The 26,309-nt window shown below is 34.1% G+C and overlaps 3 protein-coding genes across 5 annotated transcripts in view; 2 read left to right on the top strand and 1 right to left on the bottom strand.

Moving 5' to 3' along the window:
• The window catches only part of LOC120627833 (scavenger receptor class B member 1-like), a 94,120-nt gene that overhangs the window by 41,287 nt on the left and 26,524 nt on the right, over positions 1 to 26,309 (top strand). The gene's annotated exons all lie outside the window — the stretch shown is intronic.
• LOC120627834 lies at positions 12,922 to 14,994 on the top strand. The gene is made up of 2 exons (XM_039895909.1): positions 12,922 to 13,539; positions 14,205 to 14,994. The coding sequence occupies exons 1-2, from the start codon at positions 13,093 to 13,095 to the stop codon at positions 14,943 to 14,945; spliced, it is 1,188 nt and encodes a 395-aa protein (XP_039751843.1). The 5' UTR covers positions 12,922 to 13,092; the 3' UTR covers positions 14,946 to 14,994.
• Positions 15,099 to 16,897, bottom strand: LOC120627835. The gene is made up of 2 exons (XM_039895910.1): positions 16,415 to 16,897; positions 15,099 to 15,631 (listed from the first exon to the last, which is right to left on the bottom strand). The coding sequence occupies exons 1-2, from the start codon at positions 16,763 to 16,765 to the stop codon at positions 15,152 to 15,154; spliced, it is 831 nt and encodes a 276-aa protein (XP_039751844.1). The 5' UTR covers positions 16,766 to 16,897; the 3' UTR covers positions 15,099 to 15,151.

The following is a 26,309-nucleotide window of genomic DNA, read 5'->3' as shown; positions in this document are numbered from 1 at the left end:
TTCATAGTGATTCATTTTAACGATTACATTTTAATGAACTCTGTGAGTTTTTTCCCGCAAATTCTATTTACCATATTCTCAATGAACGAAATGGTCGACGAGGAAAAAAAATTGTATTCGTTAATATGTTTAGTGATACATTCCTTTTTCTAAAAACTTTTATTTATGTCTCGTATTTTTGAGATATATATTTTTTTATTATTTATTTATTAACTCATCACACATAATATACATCACAGATCTTTATTTAAAGGTGTAAGCATAAACTCAAAATAATTTTTCCGTACACGCAGCCGTTGACAAATTTTTGCTTGGTTAGTGTAATAGATAAGTATTAACATTCGCTATTTTACAACATTGTTACTTATTCACATTACCATTTAGAATGAGGGTAGGCCGACGACGATAATGTAGTTTGTTATATGTTGTTTAAGTTAGTATTTAATATTTTTTTATATTGTTTAATATTTTTTTTGTTACAACTTCCCTAAGCTCTTTAGGAAGTTGGTAAATTAAGTAAGGTATTCCGTAGAGCAATTAAACATTTATTAATGTATATTATGTATACCATGAAAAGTAAGCTTAATTTTCTGTGCTATATATGTGGAATATAAGATTTAAGATTGAAGAAATTATAAATTACACCATACAGATTGCTGAGTATAACAAATTAAGCTTACTTTTCACAATATATCATGGAATTCCGCAAAGTTAACGCCTGCTTCTATCCAATAATGTGCTTTATTCATAAAAACATTATCACTTACTTTGGAGCTAGCGAAGTGTGTTTTGTGTATTAGTGTGGCATTAGGTGTAAAAGTCTTAAAAATAAATAAGCAACCGAACAAACCATTCTTTAATATAATATTAAACACCTATATGATTGGCATTTAATCGTTTTTGGACAAAAAATTAAGTTACATCGGTTCCGGTTCTCAAAGCAAAATTTGTTTACTGTAAAGCTTAAAAACGAGACTGTGATTTTTTTACTAACACGTTGTTCATTTATCATAATAAAAAATGAAGCATAATGTTATTTATTAATATGGGGTTTTCCGACAGAAGTCATAAATTTATATATTTTACGATCTTATGACTTGTGTGTTAGGCTTTGGTTCAAATCTTTAAAAATAACTTTTCAACCAGTTCCGGATGGCGTTGTCTGTAACTTTTTTTTAATAACACTACTTATGTACCTTTAACACAGACAGGAGACAAAAATTATGAATGAATGAATGAATGAATGAAAGAAAGTATGAATGAATGAATGATGGAATGAATTAATAAATGGATGAATGAATGAATGAATGTCCACCTGCGAAAGCACAGTATGAGGGAATCATCATAATCATCAACCCACTACCGGCCAACTACAAGGCACGGGTCTAAGAATGAGAAGAGCTTAGGCCGTAGTCTACCACACTGGTCAAGTGCGAATTGGTAGACTTCACACGCCCTTGCGAACATTATAGAGAACTCCCGGGTACTCAGGTTTCCTAACGGTGTATTCCTTCATCGTTAAAATCAAGCGATATTTAAATTAATAACGAAGAAAGACGAAGAACGCGAATAGAACCCATTCTCCACGAAACGAAGGCCGATGCCTTACCGATCGGCGGCTATAACCGCTTCACTCCCGTTTATTATTACACGTGTATTATTTGGATAATATTTTCACCCGTGCGCCAATGCTCGTAGAGTTGATAAAACTTTGGGAGAAGATGATGATTTTTATTTATCGCCTTAACTCACTTCTATATCATATTTTACATGTAATGTACGCATCAAAAGTGCCATCTATGTTCCTATTTGAATAAAGAAATATTTGACTTTGACTTTGACTTAATGCTATGAAGACATTGCAGGTGCATCTGTGATGGTAAATAAGGTAACAAGCTTGAAGACAACTTTTTATTTTCCAACTCAATTTCTTATCACTGAGATACTGAATAGGCAGTAGTTAATTTTAATGAGTTTTTTTCTTTTTTGATAATACTTGTTATAAAAACTATGCGTGAATATGATTTTTGACATATAAGTTATATATGTTAGTAAAATATTCGGTCATATTTCATGATTTGAATACATAATTTATTTAAAGACTTCTAATTTAATAGTGTGCAGCTATAATTTAAGTATTGTAATCCTTATTATATATATTCGAATTCTTATATATATAAAATCCTTTATATGTATGAGAAAGTAAGGTATATCACATTAAAATGTATTTTAAGATAACACTGCTTGAGTAAGTTAAAACTGCTATTTGATAGCCGATTGGCGCAGTGGACAGCGACCATGCTTTCTGAGTCCAAGGCTGTGGGTTCGATTCCTACTGGAAAATGTTTATGTGATGAACATGGATGTCTGTGTGGGTGTTATTATGTATATTATAAGTATTTATGAACATTATTCATAAAAAAAACATCTGTAATCTTAGTACCCATAGCACAAGCTACGCTTACTTTGGGGCTAGATGGCGTTGTGTGTATTGTCGTAGTATATTTATTGTAAGTCCACCAATCCGCACTGGGCCAGCGTGGTGGACTACGGCCTTAACCCCACCTCATTGTGGGAGGAGACCCATGCCCTTTAGTGGGCCGGGTTGATATGATGACTTCTTTAGTATGCTATAGTAATAAGCATTATAGTAAGTACATTACGATACTAGTATGCTAAGTTGATCCGTACACTCGAGGCACAATTGCGCGCTATTATTCTAAGTCACACGTATTATAGACATTATACAAGCAATACACATTCACTTAAAGCCACAAGTTATTTTGAAGACGGATTCTATATTCTTGCCGAGCGGAGCCGTAGCAGTCAGTCTATGGCAATAAAGATCGACCATAAATAATTTATTATACGATTTGAATATGATAATAGGTTATTATAATAAGTCTGCGAAATGTTGCAAACGGGTACATCGTCATTGAAAAAAACCGGTTGTCGTATAAATTAATTGATATAGCTGCGAAATTCCGTACGTAATGAATTTAAATGCCCTTAAGTTAACCAAAGTTGACCAAAATCTAAAAACTATTGTCGTATTCTGGTAGACCGACATTTTAAGTATTCTTTCCAATGAAAGATTAAATCGTGTAAATAACGGATAGTATTTAAAGAAGAGAATAACACTTTATTTGTCGCTTGTCTTTAATTGTCGCTCACTCTGTACACAATTCGGCCACTAAAATTTTTATTCGCCCGCCGTGTTAAGTTGAGCAATTAAATATCAAATGATTTAACGGTGAAGAAAATCATCGTGAGGATACCTGTGGATACCTTAAAGTTCTCCATAATGCTTTCAAACATATATGTAGTCCTAACTATTCGCACTTGGCGAGCGTGGTGGGCTAAGCCCTATGCCCTTTTCATACTGAAAGGATACCCGTGGCGTGCCAAGTCTGCGCCCTTAGCCAGTAACATGTCCACACATTTATACATAATTCATTTTTTTTTGTCACAACAAATTAGTCGTGTTATACTAAATATATTATAATTTATTTTGGGATTGCTATAAAAAAAAAATGTTAATCAACAAGCTTAATTGGCGTTGCGGAAATTTTGGTGGCCTTTTTTTTTTACTTACTAAGGCTGCGTTCACACGGTGCAATTTTGTTCGTATGGCTAATTGATCTATGATGCTCCGATGTCATAGAGAAACGTGTTGTGGCAGATCTGCAAATTGTTTTAGGAACAATAAAGTGTATAGATGTTGTTAACTAACGGGCACGGGTCACCCGTAATGTGAAGGGTGTTAAGGCCACGCTGGCTAAGTGCGGATTGGTGGACTGGACAAACTTTTGAGAACGTAATGGAGAACTCTCAGGTATGCAGGTTTCCTCTGGATGTTTTCCTCCACCGTTGAAGCTTAAAACGCACATAACCTCGAAAAGTTAGAGGTGCGTGTATTCGAACTCGGACCCAAGAAAGTTGAAGCCCTACCCACTGGGCTATCAGCGCTGTGATAACATTATTGCGTATAATAAGAATAAATAAAAACAGTTGAGTCGCCCGTTCCGATTGTCGTTTCAGTCAATGCTCTTCTCGCGAAAAGCTTCGACCAACATCTTAAGAAGCTTTCGCTTGGTTGTTGGATCAAGGGTCGGATACAGAAGGCAGTAGTCGTTGAAACGGCGCGTATTGTGAGGAGGTTCCTCACTCTGGAGCCCTGACCGCCGGTTGCTTGGGCATTCAAAAGCCCCGCAAGCGGAGGGTGGATGTCTTTATTTTTATAACATTTTTAATAGTGTTTTTTATTTTTTTTTAAGCATTGTTAAGAATTAAAAAAAGAAGAATTTTATGTAATAATTGTAAACTATATTATATTATATAGAATATGGTCTAGAACAAGATCGCTGAAATAACGATAATAGCTTATTAATTGCTTGATAATACAGACCGACAATACAAATGCATTTATTTGAAGATATAGATTATTAATTAAATTCACGATACTTGAAATTCAACTTTGATTTTTGACACTGCATAGATAAAGCGTTGACGTCACGAAACGTGATCGATCCACATTATCGGAATAATATATTAAATACTAGGTTAATGAATATTTACAATCCAAACATCATTAGGTTAAACTCATTAATGTTACTAGGATTATTAATGCCATTAAATGCAATTAATATAATTTTAAGTTAAAACTATGGAATCTAATGCGAACGAGATAAAAGGATTTTGATAAAAAACTAACTAGAACTTCATATTCGCATTCATTTGATCTAAATATATGCACATTAAAAAAAAAAACATTATAAACTTGTCCAGTTATTTAGATTTAATGACTAAAATACTATAATGATTTTAATAAAAAAAATTATAAAACCAATCTGAAAATATATCCGTAGAAATAAATAAAATTATCACCCCTAATAATAATTTGTGTTTGTTCGTGTTTTGGGTAGGTATATAAATTTTCTTGCTGATGATCATCTGTCAACACATCGACACAAACAGCTCAAATTAAATATGGTGCAATCCCAGAAGAACCTGGGTACCTACAAATTTAGTTTTTTTTTAATATAAACTTCCGCTACGTGTATAATTTAATTAACTGTCGTTAAAGAAACTAGATTTACGGCAGATCGTTTTGGCACACCCATGATTTTTACCACATACTTCTATATATACATAAAAATGTTATGTTGGTTTGTGTACGCTTCAAAAACTCAAAAAGTTCTGCACCAATCGAGCTGAAATTTTATCATGATAAAAATACGCATCAAGGCAATCCTTGATGCGTATTTTTATCATGATAAAATTTTTATCTATTTTTCTCAACCGTTCAATCACAATGTGCCACAGCGAAGCGTGGCAGGATACAGCTAGTATATTATAAATGCAAAAATGTCTGTTTTTTTATTTATTCTTTGCGTAATAATCGTATGTTTTTACAGTCACAATAGCTAATACTAAAAAAATACTAATATTATTATTCTAACAATAAAAATAAAAAAGGAAAAATATGCAGTGCAGGTAACATAAAACCTATTTCACACAAACCATTCAATTAAAAATTTATCGCTGCAAACCAAAACACAATTTCAAGGTTATTGCATAAATGTTCTTTTTATTTCCTAAATCATGGGAATTTAGCAATTCTAATATTAAATCTAGACATTTACATCCGTTCCTAAAGAATTTGTCAATATGGAAATAATTTATTTATTTAGTAATCAAGGTGGCTTAAGACATTAAATCACACTTATAACTGCTAAAAGGTTCCTAATTCCTTTTGAATGCTTCTTATGCCTAATTATTGACGATGTATCTTAAATATATAACTAGCGGACCCGCGCGACTTCGTCCGCGAATGTGCCGACTTAAGAAAATATTCGTATGTTGTCGCGGACTGTTTTATAGAACTTTAAAGAAACAACAATTCCCACAATTCCGATATACATAATTACATACTTCTGTCGTTTGGCGTAACGTTTACCGTTCACGCATCTCACGCATCAGAATCTCTCAAAAAGGATATTTTTTGCAATATAAATGAATGAATGAATGCCCGAGATTCCAATATAAATGAATATATTGGAAGCTAGCTTTATCGATTTTTCGCCCCCAAAACCCCCTTTATACTAAGTTTCATGAAAATCGCTCGAGCCGATTCCGAGATTCCAATTTTATGAATATAAACATTTATCAATAAAACACGAATAAAATGACATTTTCTACAAATGAATCCTAGTTAGATCGATTTATCGCCCCCAAAGCCACCTGTATGCTACATTTCATGAAAATCGTTGGAGCCGATTCCGAGATTCCAATTATAAGAATTGCTCGTTTAAAGATATAAGATTTATGTAATGTACCTATATTTTATTATTTTAAAACATTTTGCTTATTTTATTATTTTCACTTATTATGATTCACAATCGACTTTTACATAAGCTTTGTAATATACTTTACATTTTTAGGCATGCACACAGTGATATAATATCATATGAAAGTAAACACAAGCATGAATTTTCTACATAGTTCATATTATTACTAAAATAACAACTCCATAACAAATGGATTTCTTAAATACTTACAAAACAAAATATAGCACTTGACATTATTAATCTCTGCCTGGAAGAGAAGTTTTAAATGAAATGGTTTAGCGATTTGCTTTGATTACTTTTTAATATTTGCTTTATCCTAATGACATAATATCCAAAACTTAAACATAAGGCTGGGTCTACACGCAAAACAATACTTACAAGCTTTATATTTATGTAATGTATTTATCAATTTTCTATATTTATATATACGTACATATTGCCTAGGACAAACGATCCAGTTAGGTAATTTCTCAAAAAGTCTAATTTTAAGAAAGAGGTGAACCGCCGATTCCCTCTCGGATAGACAGCGTTCGTGAGATCTTTTCCGGAAAAATATCTTATTGCCTGACCAAAGTCTTCGGACAATGCGTGTTGCCAGTGATGACTTACGGATCTGAAAAGTGGTCGCTCACTATGGGCAGTGGCGTGCAGTTCGTACATGCACAAAAGCGCTGCTTACCCTAACATAATCATATAACTGGCAACGGCGAAGGAATTTGGCATTTTACTTCTTTACGCTTACCCTCGTTACAAATTCCTGTGCACTCCACTGACACGGGCCTCATAAAAAGACTCAAGGACACTCAGCGGGCGATGGGAAGGGCTATTAACTTAACTCCTTAACTCTATTGGGAGTATCTCTACTTGATCAAATCAGAAAAGAGGAAATCCGTAGAATAGCTAGAGTAAGTTACCGACAGAGCTCAACGAGTCGCGAAGCTGAAGTGGCATAGTTCGGAGAACCGATAGACTTTGAGGTCTCAAGGTGTTGGAATGACGACCCACACCGGTAAACGCAGATGAAATATATATAAATACTAGCTATTGCCCGCGACTTCGTCCGCTTTTTTTTTTTTTTTCGTAAGACATGTGCCTCATAAATGTGGCAGCATTTTATGTATTTAGGATAGCTAAGCCTGGTGTAAAATCATCAATCACTTTCGTCCCCTCTGCCGAGAGAACTGAGCCTAATTTCGGGATAAAAATCATCCTATATTACTTCTAATACCTTCAGGGATATGTGTACAAAGTTTCGTGATGATCGGTTTAGTAGTTTTTGCATGAAAGCGTAACAAACAAACTTACATTCACATTTATAATATTAATAGGTATATATATATATATATATATTTCATCTGCGATTAACTGGCATTTAGTAGAGCATAAAAAATGCTCTGCCTTACCACTCTCATGTGTAGTCAGCATTAAAGAGTGTACCTAACTACAACTCTTCAGGAATTTTAATGATTAAACCAATACGATTATTGGTTAAGCGATATTAAGACTATTTGAACGGACGACAAATCCGGTTCCAAAGAATTATAACCGACGGTGTTTAATTTAACATTTTTCTTTTTGTAATCGATTACAAGTGCTATCTAGCGCGATGCTTTAGTGGTTGACACTTTGAACTCTTTTTTGGTGGGTCCATTTTCGATCCAAGAAACTAATGCTAAGGACGGCCGAGTGGCGCAGTGGGCGGCGACCCTGCTTTCTGAGTCCAAGGCCGTGGGTTCGATTCCCACAACTGGAGAGTGATTGTGTGAAGAACATGAATGTTTTTCAGTATCTGGGTGTTTATCTGTATATTATAAGTATTTATGTGTATTATATTCATAAAAAAATATTCAACAGCTATCTCAGTACCCATAACACAAGCTACGCTTACTTTGGGGCTAGATGGCGATGTGTGTATTGTCGTAGTATATTTATTTTATTTATTTATTAATGACTTAAAATACTTAAAAATAAACACTTGTTAATTTTGGAAAGAAGCAAAGTAACGCCTACTTTGCGGAATTCCACGATCTATAATAATTCTTAACAATATTTCATTGTATAGTCAAAATCTCCGAAAAATCCTCTAGTATAGGAGCGAAACGTGCGTAGAGAGTAGAAGGCCGAAGATCTGTTTTTGTTTGATTTCGAGTATAAAGATTGAAGAAATGAATGAATTAATACACTTTTATTGTAAACCACAGAAACATACAGAAAAATTGTAAATAAAAATTTAACACAAAGTATGCATTACAAGAAATTATAAATTACAACGTACAGATTCTCCGGCTTTTCGCGGAGGATTGCAAATTAGGCTTAATTTTCATAGTAATGTCACTTGCTTCAATAGTATAAGAAAACATCGTGAGGTAACCTACATGCCTGAGAGTTCTCCATCATCTTCGAAAATGCCAGGGCAGTCTACCAATTCGCACGTAGCTAGTGTTGTTGACTAGTGTGTATACCTTACTCATGGTTGGAGAGAGACAAGAGATAATAACATTCTTGCCGGACATTATTAAAAAGTACTGTAGCTTACGAACGCTGGATGGTTTACCAGAAAGCCATATCATTCAGCGGTATGGATTAATTGGACCACACCGGAGTACATTTAAAAAAAAATCCAAAATTTGCCTTCAATGCGGTTAGAACTAGAAGCCTCCCATAAAGCTGTGTCAAGTTCACTACATTAATGGAGAAGTAATGACAGGCCTAAGTAGGTGGCGTGCCATGTAGTGCACGGCTCTCTGGCGTATTTGGCAGCGATCAGGCCATTGACGATTGGATGCATGGGGCATTGGGGGGTCTAAACCTTGGCGAGAGTGCGGTGAATACGCAAGTGAACCCCGTGTTCTCACTCATAGGTCTATCGAGCGACACACAGAGTTTTAAGTGGATGCAAGTCCCACATAACTACTCCGTTTCCCCCGTCAGGCAATCTCTCCGTATAAAAAAAAAAAGTTTCAAATTCACCACACGCTTTTCCTAGTAGCCTTACCAAAAAAATTAACCCCAGCATGACACATCAGCTAAAATGTATTAAGGCTTTCTTGCTGCAACATTAGGTTAAGGTTAAAATATTAGTGCAGTGTCATCAGAATTACCTAAAGTGTTAGTTTACCAAAATTAAAAAAGCGGGCGACGACCTCTTGTCTACTCTTAAATTTACTTTTAAATCTATTCTTCAATCTTGTCTTAAGGCTAAACAAATAGGCAAACACCCGTTCTGAGCCCTGCCATTGAAAATATTGAAACACATATTCAAAAGCGCCAGACAGTCTCCTGCGAAAAATAAAGTAGAAAGGTCAGTTTTAGTATAATAGTTCTCGTTTTCACCCAAAGTTGTCTACATTATTTATCGCGAAATTAGTCTCGTGGAATACACGTGAACTCGTTATCTGTTACAGATTAACAGTTATCTCATTCATATTCATAGTTGTATTCTTTATGACTTTAGGCACATTATATTCAGTTTAATTAATATGTTTAGATAGGTAGATAAGATACTTCATTGCACGAAATAAAATAAGAAAAGAAAATACTTCTTTTTAATTTGTATATTTTGTGAACAATAACGTGATTCGATAATTACCACGCTGGGCAGGCAAACCTTCTTAGTTTGGGTTAAGGCGTAGGTCTTAAGAGGCCTCCACTCCAGCAGTGGACTTTTACAGGCTTTTAATGATACAAAAAATACTAAAATGTGTGAAGGCAGTTATATCGCTCGAAGTGATATCTTCCAGACGACACTTAGAAGAATCAATTAAAAAACGTGTGTGTATCTGTGGTATCGTATTTCGCGAAAGGGTGAACCGATTTTGATCGGGAGTGTTATTAGCTATGTCTGATAACAATCTGTCCAAGATGGCCGATGGGTTGGTATTATGTAGGTTTCTAATCCGCTTTACACAACTTTAATTCAACCTATAACCAACATACCAGAAATATATTTTTAAAACATCAGAAGACTTTTTTATTCAAATCATCAAAATTATATCGGGGGGCACGGCAGCACGCTGTCGAGCGCGAAGCAAACACCGTACCATTCTTTACTTTTCAGGCCGCATTTCGCCGCATTTTCAGGCCCCTATTTGAGAACCTCTGGATAAGATCAGAACGCAGAAATTTTCGTAATCCAGTAAGCTATAGTCACATACTTAAAATCCGCCTGGTTTTGACCCCGGTGTACCCTTCAATGCACCTGGCTTTGTACCCTCGTGTGGGTGCACGAGGGTTCAACGGCCAAGTCAACATTAACTATAATAATAAAGAAATCGCAGTAAGGAACCTTAGACTTGGCACGACTTTGTCTCGAATTCATTACTTTTTAAAGATAAACAAGCAGCTCCATCGAGACTTGGCTAGTCTTTTACATAATGTTTTTGGTGGGATAATATTTATAAAAGAAGTTTGACACTTTTTATAATTTCCGTAGTAAACAAAAGCTTTTTTAAATATAATTTTAAGAGTATGAAATCTTTTAGTTATGACCTATCTATTTTTAAATATGCGTACGTTATACATATAGGCAAAATAATAATTCCTAATAATTTATCTGTATGATTTGTATTTCTTTGGTAGGTGTCTATTTACAATCTATTCAGATTATTATCCAAGCACCTCGGCTTCAATTAGGATCAGCCTTGGATGCAAAGCGACGTGTAAAAACCCAAACCAAAAAAATATACCGATGGTCAATGTGCACAAAATATAATATAATTACAACGTACCTAACTAACTATACGTTAAATCCAGGATAATGGATTTAGCGTCATCTTTTTCTAAGATGATGACTTAAGATAATCTTGAGGGTCCTTATGAACACTACACGATGATTATGTATTTCTACTATGTTTTTTGTACAGCAAAAAGCATTGACGTATCAAAAATACAAATAGCAATCGCAGAATGTGCGCAGGATTTCAATAATCATTATAATCGTATTGTTAATAACTCCACGATAAATAATTTAACGCAAAAACTAAAAGATGTGTCCAAGTTAAGGCAGCAAAAAAGGCTTTTATCTCTGAGAACGTCCCGTCACGTCACGTCGGTTAAGCCGCCCAGAAGATAAGTCCTTAATATTATAATTTGCCTTACTTATTAACCAAATTCTGAACCTATTTTTTTATTTATTTCCGTAAATTTTTTTACCATGAGTGGTAAATGTTTAAATATTTTTATACCACAAGCATAAGTACTTTCGCAAATACGTAACATTTATTTTGAGGAACACCTATATTATATTTATAACATATGTGTTGATATATATTATATTTATTGATAACCAGCGTACCCAGCCCTTTTGCTTTATTTTATTTAAACAATAAACTTTCATCATTAAATTTTTAATGATGAAAGTTGAAAGATGAAAGATGAAAGTCTCATAATATATTAAATCATTTATTTCTCTCCGTATTCGTTATCTTCTATTCTCTTCTCGAGCGGGTGAAGATCATTATCTACACCCATGCACACCCAACAATAGAATATCATCATAGTAAATAAAAGCTGTATTTGACAGTTCGACAGTTCAAAAATAGGAGTGATCGTCACCAAACTTTACAGGACTACTGGCCAGGTCAATCCGGAGATTCCCTGAAAGTTTCATTGAAATCGGTCCAGCCGTTTCGGAGCCTATACGAAACATACCCACACACACATTTATATATATAGATATATGTGTGATCACTAATTAATCTTAATATTAATGAAGTGAGCATGTGTTTGACTAAGGATGCAGATGAAGATTATAAAAATTTACCACGGCCCTATATTCTTCAAAGCAAAGAGTGCAGAAATTAAGCTTTTAATTATGTATGTTCTTCTTCTTCTTCTTCCAACGGACTTGACTCCGTACTTAGTCGGCCGGAACCATCCGTTGCATGTAGTGCAAAGCTCACTCCGTTGCATAGGAGCATTACCTGAATCGGTGTTTCCCCTGCCTACAGGCTACATGCATGCTCTGCACAGAGGACTGACGGTTATACCTAGAATAAAAAGGTATGTTTTGGGCAGTGCCCCGTTATCATGTCTACAACAGTCCTTAGTTTGACCCGGTTTAGTTGTAGCAGTTAATCGTGGGTGGAGGTTTGGCATGACCTCCTTTGTGTGTTTGCACTCATTGGCATATCTCCATTGCTCTAAGTGTGTGGATTTCGTTTGTTTATGGAACCATGTTTTGTATTCACTAAAGGGTAGGGTATGATCGGTTCCGGTCCTACCACCTTCAGTGATCGTAGGATCGGATGGTCTTAAGAGGTAGACACGAGCTGCGCGTTGCCATGATTTGCTGTATGCACGATTGATAAGGTCACCTAAATTTGTGATCATCATCAACACCATTAACCCATTGCTGGCCCACTACAGGGAACGGTTATGGGTTGATGGTGTTGATCGTCTCAGAGCAGATTCTTATCTAAGGTCACAGAATTAAGAGCTACTATTGCATGCAGTGCATTGTGTCCAAAAACAGTGAAAACGACCCGCGCACGTCACTTCACACACGCGGAATGTTGCTAGCTCACAAACTTTCCCATTTTCCCCATTTTATGGTGAACTTTTAGAACATTATGGCGCATCCACACATGCCGCCGGCTTATGCCGCCGGGTTTGCCGCCGACTTTCAGACCGCCTTGCCGCTGACTTTGCCGCCGGCTTTACCGGCGGCCTGCAGTCGCGGTTGCAATTTACGCAGTAGTGTTGTGACTTTCGTTGAAATTAGTCGTGTACGTAGAATCGAAAGATGTTGGACTATGATATAGTTGCGTGTATCGCAAGTGTAGTGTTGTATGTCATTATTCATAAAAAGAACCGCAAAATCAAACGAAGATATTGGGTCAGACCAAGTCTTCGAAATAGGCCTAATGTGTCCCCGATACTTGAAGATTTTAGAAGGGACGACATAAACCGAAGAAATATTCGTTCGAAATTTAACACTTTTCTAAGGATCTCTAGTGAAGAATTTGAAATATTACTGAATTTAACTGGACCCATGATATCAAAAACTGACACCCGCTGGAGAAATGCTGTGTCAGCTTCCGATCGACTAGCAATTACTTTGAGATACCTGGCTACAGGAGACTCTTATTTTTCACTCGGTACACTGTTTAAAGTGTCTCCACAAGTTATTTCTTTAATAATTCTAGATGTTTGTCAAACTTTGGTGTCTACATTATCCAATTATTTAAGGGTAAGTACAAAATATCCGTAACACATTAGGTAGTTAGAAACTGAACACCTACATTAGAAAACAAAACAGACCACATACATTCACACAGTTACGGCATGTACAAGACACAATTATAATATTTGATTTTATACTGTAGGGGAGAGTGCAATGGGTAACAGTGAATCAACTTTTTTGTAGAGCTAAATATTGCCACAATTTAACACTTTTAGAATGTGTTTTTATAATAAAGCCTGAGCAAAATCAATAAGGTACACACTGCCATAGCAATCTTAGGGCTACCTTTCTCAGGTTTATAGATATGACTATTTTTTTAAAGAAAGGATTTCCCTTTCTTTAAAAAAAATAGTCATATCTGATGACGCCATGTGACTTTTGATTCATATTAAATACTTTTTACAAACTGCAGCATTACATTTTTAAAACTTCAAAATATTTTGCTTTCATACTTACTTTTCCGTCGCACCCCGGTAGCGAGTCAAGGGCAATACAAAATAGAACGTAAAATGCTATATCGTGTAAATGTGCGCATTATATAGGCCGCGTTCGATCCACTGTACCCCTTGATCCACCGTTACCCACTCTCCCCTACCTGGAACTTCACACACATTTTACATACATATAACTAGAACTAAACACACAAATATCACAAACAATTTTTTTTACAGATGCCGAATACACATGGAGAATGGCTATCAGTGGCTCGAAGTTTCATGCAGAAATGGAATGTACCTAATTGCGTAGGTGCCCTCGATGGGAAACATATACGTATACTATGTCCAACTAATAGCGGTTCTGAGTTTTTTAATTATAAGTCATATTTCAGTATTGTTTTGCTAGCTTTAATCGATGCCAATTATAACTTTTTATACGTAGACATTGGATGTCAGGGCAGAATATCTGATGGTGGAGTTCTACGAAATTCAACTTTATTTGATATGATACGAGATGGAACTTTAAGTCTGCCACAAGCGATTCCATTACAAGGGAGAAATACACCTGTACCTTTTTATTTCATCGGTGACGATGCTTTCCCCATCTCACAGAATATAATAAAACCGTTTTCTGGATATCATGCAAAAGGATCACCTGAGAGGGTTTTTAATTATAGACTTAGTCGCGGGCGCATGGTTGTAGAAGACGCGTTTGGCATTTTATCTAATAAATTCAGAATTTTGCATTCACGCATTGGTTTACAAAATGAGAAAGCAAAAATTGTCGTGATGGCTTGTGTGCATCTGCATAATTTTATGAAGAGAAATGAAAGAACTACTGATGGAGTTTTGAACGAAATGCAACAAAATATACCGCAGATCGCTCTAAATGTAGAACCAAGTGTAATTAGAAATGAGCTAAAATGTTATTTTCTATCGGAACAAGGTCAGCTTCCTTGGCAATATCAAATATAATGTTTGAAAGAAATAAAATATGATTATTCAAATAATTGTTTTATTTAGGAATCAGAAACATGTATCAATAATTTTAAGCTTTTATTAAAATAAAATAATTTAACCGAAAATATAAACATTTATTTTAGTTTTAAGTAAAGGCATTGCGTTTTTCGTCATTTTAATATGTAACCTTATTTTAATCTATTACACTATTTTCGGTTAAATTATTTGGTTAAATTATTTTCCAAGACTTGTAACAGACTGTCACTTGTATTGACATCTGGGCTATTTTGCATTTCATAGTCTGATTGAACAGAGTAAGAGCGCGAAGTTGAGGGCGACGGTGACATTGCTAACGTTGTAGGTTGGCCGGTGAAGTATCCTGGACGAACATTTTGATAACGAAGAGGCTGAGTAGTATTACTAGTATCAAAATTCATCGAACCCATTCTCATTTCTGCTTCATAGATAATATTCTGGATTTGATGTTGTACTGTACACATCGTGTAATGATCCATCTTCCTCAACTTGCTACTTATATAGTCTGCAAATATAGCAGCATCATCGCGTTGCCTTGCATTAGACGTGATCTCCCTCAGTAATTGCAAAGCTTCATCAACTTCAGGTTCTCTCTCTATATTTCGCTTTCGTGAAGTCCTTGTCGAAGGTAGCGTAGTCTGGGGAGTGATATTATCTTGAGAAGACTGAAAATAAAAAGGAAATCTTATAAATAATTGCAAACAAGCTTCAATACTATATTTTGAATATATCCTATCAGTATGTAAATATTAAATAAAAACCAAGCTTATAAACATAACATGTATGTATAGTGTATACAAATAATTATGTAAGTTTAAGCTACATTTACTCAGTAAATAATTGATATTATTTCTTTATATATTTTTTTTCATCTTACATATCATACTTCATACTTCATACTAATATATACTAATATTATAAATGCGAAAGTGTGTTTGTTGGTTTGTCCTTGAATCACGCCGCAACAGAGCTACGGATCGACATGATTTTTTGCATGGGGATAGTTAAGGTCCTGGAGAGTGACATAGGCTACTTTTTATCCCGGAAAATCAAAGAGTTCCCAAGGGATTTTAAAAACTTAATCCACGCGAACGAAGTCGCGGGCATCAGCTAGTTGGCCATATATCACGTCCTCAAGTATTGCAAATGTCTCACCAGTAACCCTGTACACTCTTCACGAGCGCTTATTCCCGAATACTTCGCTTTCGGTAAGTGTTATGCCGACTACATAAGGTCAAAAACGAGAGTATGCTCGCCCGCGCTCCGTGGTATTATGTATTGTTACCGGGTTGTAGGTAGTAGGTATCTAAAATATTAATACGCGAAGCAAAAACTTTGTACCTACCCCTATTAACGAAAATATTGCATAATGAAATATGTATTTTAAATTTATTATGGTCGACCAACTAGTCTACTTAGGTAATTATAAGAATTTGATGGGTACTTACACTAGGTGTGTGGCTGTTCAGAGTCGGTACCGGTGCATTCTTGTCATTAAGAAATGATAACGCCTTATAAGCAAACCATTTCGGCAATTGAACATCATCCCGTCCAGATCCACTCCTTTTAGATTCTTCAAATTTGCGTTTTTCTCGAAAATAATGGCTAGATAAATTCTTCAGTTTTCTCTCAATTTCTGTTGATGCTATGTTGAACACAGAAGCAATATCCCTAACAGCATCGTTTCTTTTGTTGCGATTCTTGAAATCCATATGCCTTGGGTTCCACAATAGTTCATTTTCTTGATACTTTTCTATTAATAAAAGTACAGCACTATCATCCCAGTTAAATTCTGTCATTTTGTTATTTAAATGAATACGACAACACTACCACTCCGTATCGAAGCCGCAAGCAAACTGCCGCCGGCACCAAAAGCCGCGCGTGCCGCAGGTAAAAGATGCATGAGCCGGCGGCATGGCCGGCGGCCCGGCCGCCGGCCATGCCGCCGGCCGTGCCGCCGGGCATGTGTGGATGCGCCATTAGAGGCAAAATAATAAACACGTTTTCTGTATTTTCTCTCCTGTGTCTAAGACATTCTTTACGGGTAAAGGTGCAACGGAGCGTACAGCATAATTTTCGCGGTTTTCCTTTTCGTTTTATGTAATCAGAATTGTGATAACCATTTCGAATTGACCTTAAATATGATTAAAAGGTGTTTTATGTAAAAAAATATAGTGCTTCTTCAAATTTATTACTCGTTAAAAAGGTAATTCTTCCATTTAAATAAATTTTACTGTCAGCGCACGCGTACGATATGATCTAAAAATAATGTTTTTTTTTATGACGTTTCCCGAGCCTATAGATAAATATATAAATAAATAAATAAATATTCCAACCAATACACATATCGCCATCTAGTCTCAAACTAAGCGTAGCTTGTGTTATGGTACTAAGATAGCTGATGAATATTTTCATGAATATAATACACATAATTCTTGTGCACAACCTAACCGTATAGTCTGAGTTAATTTTTTTCTCTTTCATTTTTTGGGTTGCTCTGTGTTATTCGTATACTACTGTATATTAAGTGTTATATTTTATAATTTATTTAATTAAGTTAGGTATACAATAAAGTTAATTTCTATTTTTTTTATTATCTTCGGGATAATGTCACAAAAGCGTATATACTCAATCTGACAATGGTGATCCGTCCTTTCCATGCAGGATATGACGACAGGTTTTGTTATAAGGAACTCAATGCACGGACAATGATTACTACACTACAGTTATATATGATTACTGTTTAGTGCGAAGTTCCGTACATTGACCTGTATAATATCATCTTGTTTTGATTTATAATACCAATGTACCAGTTTAATATATTGAACATTCTCTATAAATGCGTCGCTCCACCAGAGCTAACCGAGGTTTGGGATGTGATTGGAAACTACCAATGAGATTGCTGCATTTTCATAAGTAATCCGAAGTTCACTGATAACCAAGATGTTGTTTGATTATTATTATTACCTCTTATCTGGCTGCGAATCTGAGAATTAAATTAAATTCTTTAAGAGAGGTCCGATACAAAAACAAATTGCGTTAAAAAAGCGGTGATAAATAAGCGGTTGAATTTTAGATATCATTTACTGTCAAAATTTAAAAATTCTAAATTCAAAAAATTTTTTATTCACGTAGACCTTACCAGGCACCTATAAAGCGTTCAAACATATAATATGTTACCATTAATGTTAGGTGATAGTAACTACATTCGTTAACTTAAACCTAAAGCGTCCAAACACGCCTTGGTTTAAGAAGTGCCCTCAACATGGATGTCTCACTCGCAAAGAACAGTTCCGGTCCTCCATACGGACCATTTAGCATTAGGCGTATAAAGGACTACGTAATCGATAAAAAAGCTTGGGTGTGAATTATTGCTCTAACCAGGTTGCTCTTCTAATAATTTTAACTGACAATGTGAGGTGGTGATAACAAAAAAAAATACCCGGCTAAGTTTGTTGTAGGCTTCTTCTCAGACCTGGACGCGTTTGGAACCCTCGTAGCTTTAGTTTTAAGTATACGAATATGGTTATCGCCATCATCTCACTACCGTGTAATTCTCATGTAATGTACGCATCAAAAGTGCCACCTATGGGCCTACTTGATATTTTTAACTTTGACTTCGCTTTAAAGGTATCGCACAATCATCTCAAGTGTTAGTTTAGTTAATATTAGTAGAGATAAGAACAAAAAAAAACCGCTACGTAGGAAGAACAGTAATAAGGGTTTCTGGTTCGATTACGTAACCCTAAAAAAGATAACTGTTTGAAACCGGTGTCCGGGAGAATCCCACTTTTTACTGGCACGTTGAGATTTGATCTTAACACTGAGGCGTGACTTGCTCACTTGAGTTATTTTATACCGAACTAATAAGAACCTCCCTATAAAAGTATGTAGGTAACTTCAATTGTCCAAAAAAGTGCTTATAAGGATATACAAGACTTGCAAAAAAGGGGGTACGAAGCATACGTACTGTTCCGTATATCAAACGTTTCCAAAGTCCAGCATAAATACTTTATTTTTATATTATTTATATTAATTTATTATTTTCTATCTTATTATCTAACACTGAAAAGGAATGTAAATGTCACGATTCCAAACGTTCGCTAGCGCCACCTACCTATCAACTTTCAAATGTCATTCGCTTTCGGACTATTCTCGCTAACGTACAACGCGGCGCGGCGCGCACGTCCTTGTTAATTCGGGACTTCAACACTTTCTTATCATCCACTATCTTCGACTATCGCTGCCAGCATCTATAATTGAAACCGCCGATGAGACCTATGGAGCCAAGAGCGGGGTACCCAAAATAGGAGAATCCTGCATCGACCAGTAAGGCATACGTGCATACCTTCAGTGTTAGAACTTTAATACATTACAAATATTCCATACACGTACTATCATAGTGTTAATTATAATTTTGATTTTCAACTTTTCCTGAGATCAATACCACGAGAGAAATAACCATTTAAAATAAATACTGAAAAAGACACGTGGTGACAACCCTAGCCGTCTGTTTACATTTAAGGTCGCATAAGGGTACTGTGGCAACAGAGAGAAGATAAAGTCCTTAGATAACATTAAAACATTAATTTTCACATAATAATTCGATAATATAAATGTGATGTCAAGTTAATTGGTTAGGGTTGGCACTATTCTTCGTTTACTTTTATATGAAAATTTAATTTTAAGTTCACTTCAAGCGTTGACTGCAATCAGACTTGGTGGTAAACGATGACGCAGTCTAAGAAGGTAGCGGGCCAACCTGTTAGGGGGTATGGCAGTTAAAGTAAACCGTGCGAACCCCTAATCATCGTACCGAAATCCTAATTAGATCGGTAGACCAGTTAATAGGCGAAGACAAAATTCATAATTAATAATTTCCCAAATTACCTCTGCCCCGGGTTCTTCCATTTATAAGACCAGACTTATTTCGAATTAAACAACATCATTTGTTACTTATGCATTGATATTGTACATAATAATAAAGATGTACATATAAGATTGTAAATAATAATAAAGATGTACATATAAGATTGTACATAATAATAAAGTGTCCTTTTGATTTGAAACTTTTTTTGACTGAATTGAGATAAAAATTTCGAGTTCTTGTTTCTTCTCTTGTTCTCTTTCTTATATGTTAAGAGAACGAGCAAGAGCATTTCTCACTCATTGTATTTCTGCTGAATCTCTTGCCAGATTCTTCAAAATCTGCCGTCCGATCGGATGGTAGGGTCAGATATAGGTACAAGATGTTTCTAAAGTGCTTTATTGAAATAAATGGATTAGATATTGAATATATATTCAATACGATATATAACCTAATAACAGTTAATTTAGAATTTATTGTTTTTAATTAGAACGTTATATACGAACGTTACACGTGTAATAATAATATAACGTTCTTAATATAGTCGTAGTCGTATTATATGATAAATGCTTTTAATTTTAGTTTTTGAGTTAATATATAATTTTTCGCCACTGAAATAAACTGTAATTTTGTTGTTTATTTTTCGGTGATGCTGTGAACCTAAACAATGATATTCTAAGGTTACCGATAAATTTCTAAGGTTGCCTGGCAGCGATCGCTACTAAGCGATAAGGCCGCCTTTTGATTTATACTTCTTTCTTCAGTTTCTGTTATTTTTTTTGTATATATATCCAATGATGAAGCTTGATGTGGTACACAAATAAAAAGTACTAATAACAACAATGTTTAAAAACAAAATTATAGAAAATAATAATAACATTCGACAAGAAGACTTAATAAAAACTTTAAATATCAAATGAATTATTATTTTAAACTTAAATAAATAGATACTAATAAACAAATGTATCAATTAATTTCTTATCATGTTTATTTTTAGTATCTAAGTAGGTCAACTTATGTTCTTAATATAAATACGTGTTGCAATAAACGACCTCTTTTTGTAAAAGTAAATAAGTCCATCTGCCACTTAAGTTTTTGTTTCTCATGAATCGAATATAGAACCTCGCTTTACGTAGTTAATCGTGGTAACCACTCTACCAAGAGACACTTTAATACTGAAATAGTGTTTACTCATCCATACTTGTTAATAATATAAAATGGAAATTGTGTATATTTGTTTGTTTCCTTTGGTCGGCTCAACTGTTAAACTGATCTTTATAAAATTTGGCGCACATATATCTTACATCCTGAAAATGGAGAAAGAATAGAATTTATCCCGGAAAGTCGGAAAGTGATGGTATTAGTTTCCCGCGGTATTTAAAAAAATAAAATTTGTTACCTAGGCAGGATTTTACCAAGATAAGCGTTGAAGCCATCTTGGTAAAATGTTGCAACGAAATAGTTTTCATACTGGAGATCTCTGGAGACTCTAGGATACATTTTATCCCCAATAAAGAAAGGTTTCCTTTACGCGCGATTGAAGTAAAACTTTTATTATTATTTATTGATGAAAGAGCAAAATAATTTGTTTATTACAAAAGTAATAAATAAACAAGTATATTTAGATATTTTCAAAAATGCAATTAAAATTTTTTAAATTTTATTGCAATTTTTGCAATTTAATTTTTTTTTTTAAACAGTTTTTATTCACTTTGCTATTGATCATCGTTGATCGTTTGAAAATATTGGAAATAAAAAAAATCTAATTGATTACGATATTTGCCACTAGCCGGCGTAGAAGTCAAGAAGCGTGGAGTATATAACATATTTACGACCAATCCAATATTATTTAAACATAGCGGAAACTACACAGACGTCTGACGAAAGCGTTACTTCCGTTAGAAGAAAACCTGAGTTACTCCATAGTCGCGCCTAAAGAAGTTTTACTTCAAAAGAGGACGAAGTCGCGGGCTGCAACTAGTACAATATAATAAACTCTATATATACTTTTAACTATTATTTTCTTTAAGAAGTCAGTTTCAGTTTTTCTTTAAAACCATAATTTACAATTTTTTGTGTGTATCCTACTTCTGTATACCAATTTACATAAATTAATAATCATGTTTTAATCTCTTTCTCATGAGAAGCACGTGTTATTTGAATAATATCAATAGGCAACAAAATAAATATGAACTCAAACTGATTACCTGGTAGTTAAATTGCTATTAAAAACCGATTTTGAAACAATAAAAACACACCATACCACCTCCAGGCTCAAACTATGTGCGTTTGGATGATTAACCAAAGAGTTTTTTTTCTTATTGAGCATCAATAGGTTGTTATTATAGTTATATTTATATAGATATATATAATATATATATTTGTATAATTTTAAATATTATTTATTGCACCACCTACCTCTTTTCTATGTTTTTTCCTTTTACGCCATTGGTTGCCTGGAAGAAATCGCTATGTAGCGATAAGGCCACCAAATTGTACTCTCTTGATATGTTTTTATATCTCTGTAACTACTTTTTTTCTTTGGTGTACAATAAAAGTGTATTCATTCATTCATTCATCAATAGGTTGTTTAATGCTTTAGAAAAAAAGCGCTCATCTTTAAAATCATTTGCTATTAGTTTTTGGTTACTGTTTTTTTTATTCCACTACATGTTAGTTAAGTAAGTTATGATACAGCCTAACAATGTAGCAGGCTTAGGTGAGCCTGCTACAATCTTAGGCTATATATGTGTGTGTGTTTAATACCCAAAATATATCGGAGGAAGTCGAGGGCAGCAGCTAGTACAATATAATACACTCTAGTTATACTTTAAACTATGATTTACCTATCTCAAGGAAGTCAGTTTCAGTTTTACTTTAAAATCATAAGTTACAGTTTTTTTTCTGTATACCAATTTACATAAATAAATAATTATGTTATAATCTCTTTTGGGAAGGACGTGTTATTTTAAATTAGTGTGTCCATAAATAATGACAACGCCCCGCGCACGTCTGACTTTACACCTATGGAACGTTGCTAGCTCACAAATTTGGGAGGAGACACGTGCGCTGTTGTGGGCCAGTAATGCGTTCATATGTATGTTACAGTATTTTTGTAGGCTGACCTCGAGCGAAAAAAGGTCATTAACCAAAAAAACTATAGGAAGTGCAAATCTGTAACTGTCAGGTCCTACACTCGAGATATGTTATGAGTAGGCTGTTATACATAAATTTGTTTTGGTTTTATTATACATATCATTAGTAACATTGACCTGTGTTTAAAGGTCGCCACTATAAATATCTTAATCTTTTTTTTCCATTGATGCTGTGAATAGCTGCTTCATTTCGTCGAACAAGTTTGCAGAATTTATTATGAACACTGAAAATTAAACAGTTTTTGGTCCAGTATCTTTTATAGAAAGTCCTCCAAAAAATATTTTTTTAAATATCTTCAGTGTACAGAATTTGACCCTGTATAGTTCTATTATAAGTATAAATTATAAAAATACCTGTTCGAGAAATGATGATTGTTCAGTAAAAAGTGTTTTTTTTTGATATTGTAGAGCGACCCCTTTAAAAACATGTATTATAACAATCTTTGATTCATAATATATTTTATTTCTTTATTTATTCATTAAGAGCACTAAGAAAATACATATTACACGTTTTTTTTTAAATATAGTACACCCACAATAACAGGAGCTGATATGCACGGCAATAACAAATCTACATAGCATTGTCAAAGCGTCATGTGAACTTAATTTGACAAAAAATAGTTAGGAAAAAAAACATTAAAATAAATAACAAGATGCCAAATATACGTGCATGCATGCTTATAAAGAAAGCTTAAAGACATTAAATTATTAGGTACTTAAATAACTAACTTTTATTTTGGAGAAAAACTCACCGATAAGTGTTCGATGAGTTTTTTCCTAAAAGCTGTGGGTGTGTCATGTAAGGTATCGATGCTAGGTATCTTTTTGGTTAACTCCTTAAAATCATTTTTTTATATTTAATTTAAAAATATCTGCGCCTAAGCTGGGCATTTGTAGGTACATTTAAATTATTTTAAATCTTGAATAATAATAAATGTAACATTATAGTTTCAGTGCAATCTATAATGTTACATTTATTTATTATTATAACACACATTCTAAGCACGCTATATAAATATTAGCTTAAGGGTACTGTAGCCTTTTAAATTGTCACTCGTACAAAGTCCTCTTTAGACCGGTTTAAGTATGGCGGAATCAAAACAGATACCTAACTAAATAAAATTATACTACAAGTGTCTATTATTACTAGTGATTTATCGGCGGGTTCATTTGTTCAATGAATAATCATGACCTGTTTTATCAGCATCTACCTACATTTGTGTAGTACCTACAGCCGTACAAGTATTTAACTAATTATTGTTATACTTATTTAAATGTAGCCCGCTAACCTGCACAGAAGTAGCGGGGCGGGACAGTGCTCTCTATATTAGATCGGATGTCTGAATTTCTTAGCCATTTCAAAACATTAAAAAAAATTACATGACCTTAAAAGTACGTGTTCTTTTTCTTTAAAAAATTCTGGTTCGTTAAATAAAATTAATATATATTTTTAAATATATATACAAAATTTATATTTAAAAAACCCTACTGAAAACTCTCGTTTACAGTGGATAATCAATAAGTCCACTAATATTTAACTAATATGATTTAATTACTCGGGACTTTTATCTAACACGGATATGCCAGCTCCATCCAACTTAGGAAAAACAAAATACTTAATTACTAAAATAATATTATGAGAGAAAAGTAACAGATACAATCTGTTACTGCTGCAAATTATTTACATAGATGTACTTAATATTTGTCGCTGTGAAGATATTCATAGATTTAATAAAAGTTTCATCATCTTAATGTCCTGGTATTCGAAATGCTTATGAACTTTTGTAAAACGTAAATTTTCCCATACTCAACTTCCATCTGTCACCCTGTTCTACAACAATTAGAAGAATTTATCTTTATTTACCTTTAAGGCAGTTATTGTATCCGTCTAATGAACACCTATTTCGATAATAATTTTTATTTTTAACTCATCAACGTATAATACTAGAAAATTTTTGGAAACTAATTAAAGATTAAAAAATATATATATTCAAGTACCAGGTGAAATTACTTACAACACAGTACGCAATACATGCAAATCCGAAGGTATAGTTTTTTTTAAATACAATTCGGCCACCAAGCGATATCTAGAAATAGTTCTTAATGTTGACAAAAAAAAAACCTTCCGTTCGTAACGATATGTATTAATATCGGCGAACTTTGTATCCTTAACTTTTATCAGATCAAATAACATGTAAATAACTTACGTATTCATGATTGTTACCTTATGCGAAGGCTGCTCGTGAACCGTTAAACTGACTAGAGTTATTAACCTTTTAAGCCTTACAAAGCATTTTATGTGCGAAGCCTTAACCTGGGTCGTTTTTAATATAGCAATTGTTTTCATTGCACAGCCTTTTGTAATAAACTACAAGTTAGCCTTTAGCTGAAATCTGACCTAGTGGTAAATGATGGATGGCTACATTGTTAGCGGTATTTTTTTTTTATTTAGTCTGCTAACATTCATAATCATCATCATCATCAGCCTATCTCAGTCCACTGCTGGACTAAGGCCTCTTCATTTGCACGCCATCTCGGTCTATTGCTGGTTAGCTGCATCCAGTTCTTCCCTACTGCCTTTACAATATCATCACTCCATCGAGCTGGTGGTCGGCCGATGCTTCTGTGTCCAGTACGCGGTTGCCAACCTAGAATCACTCGGCTCCACCGCCCAACCTCCCTTCGACATATGTGACCCGCCCATTTCAAGGCCGCTCTTTGAACGATGTCTACTAAAATTGTAATATTGTATATGCTTAAAAGAACAGCCTTGCTTTTGTGATTGGCGGGGCTTTTCTTCCTATACACATAGATAAACTAAAGCTATATAATTTATACACTTATTATAATTAAAATTGATAATCAGAATGAATGTTACAGAAATTTTAAAAAGTGGGTAAATAATTAAACTTTGGATAACTATAACTTTATTTAGTATAATTTAATCAAATGTGCTGATAGCTCTTTTTTAATGAGTAAATAGTTTGCAAAAAATAATTAAAATTATATTTGATTCACAACCATCTACAGTGTGTAGTTTGAACGCATGCAGACCTGCTAAATTGGTTAGTCGGCCAATTCACAGGTACCAAGTTGGACATTTTAATAACTATACCATATAATATGGCATGCAAATTTTATTACGTAAAAAAAATCAAAATGTATCATTACATACAATTAGATTACGAAAACATTGAAAAAATAAATTACACCACAATTTAATTGAGTAGGTACTTATTCAATTGAATTTTGGTGTAATTAAATCAATTGTACATATGTTACATTGTAAAATGTACTGGAAAACTAGGTATTCTATAAAAT

Source organism: Pararge aegeria, chromosome 12, assembly GCF_905163445.1.
Source record: "Pararge aegeria chromosome 12, ilParAegt1.1, whole genome shotgun sequence".
Lineage (NCBI taxonomy): Eukaryota > Metazoa > Arthropoda > Insecta > Lepidoptera > Nymphalidae > Pararge > Pararge aegeria.
Note: the sequence above shows the minus strand (reverse complement) of the source record. Positions and strands in the feature narration are given on the sequence as shown.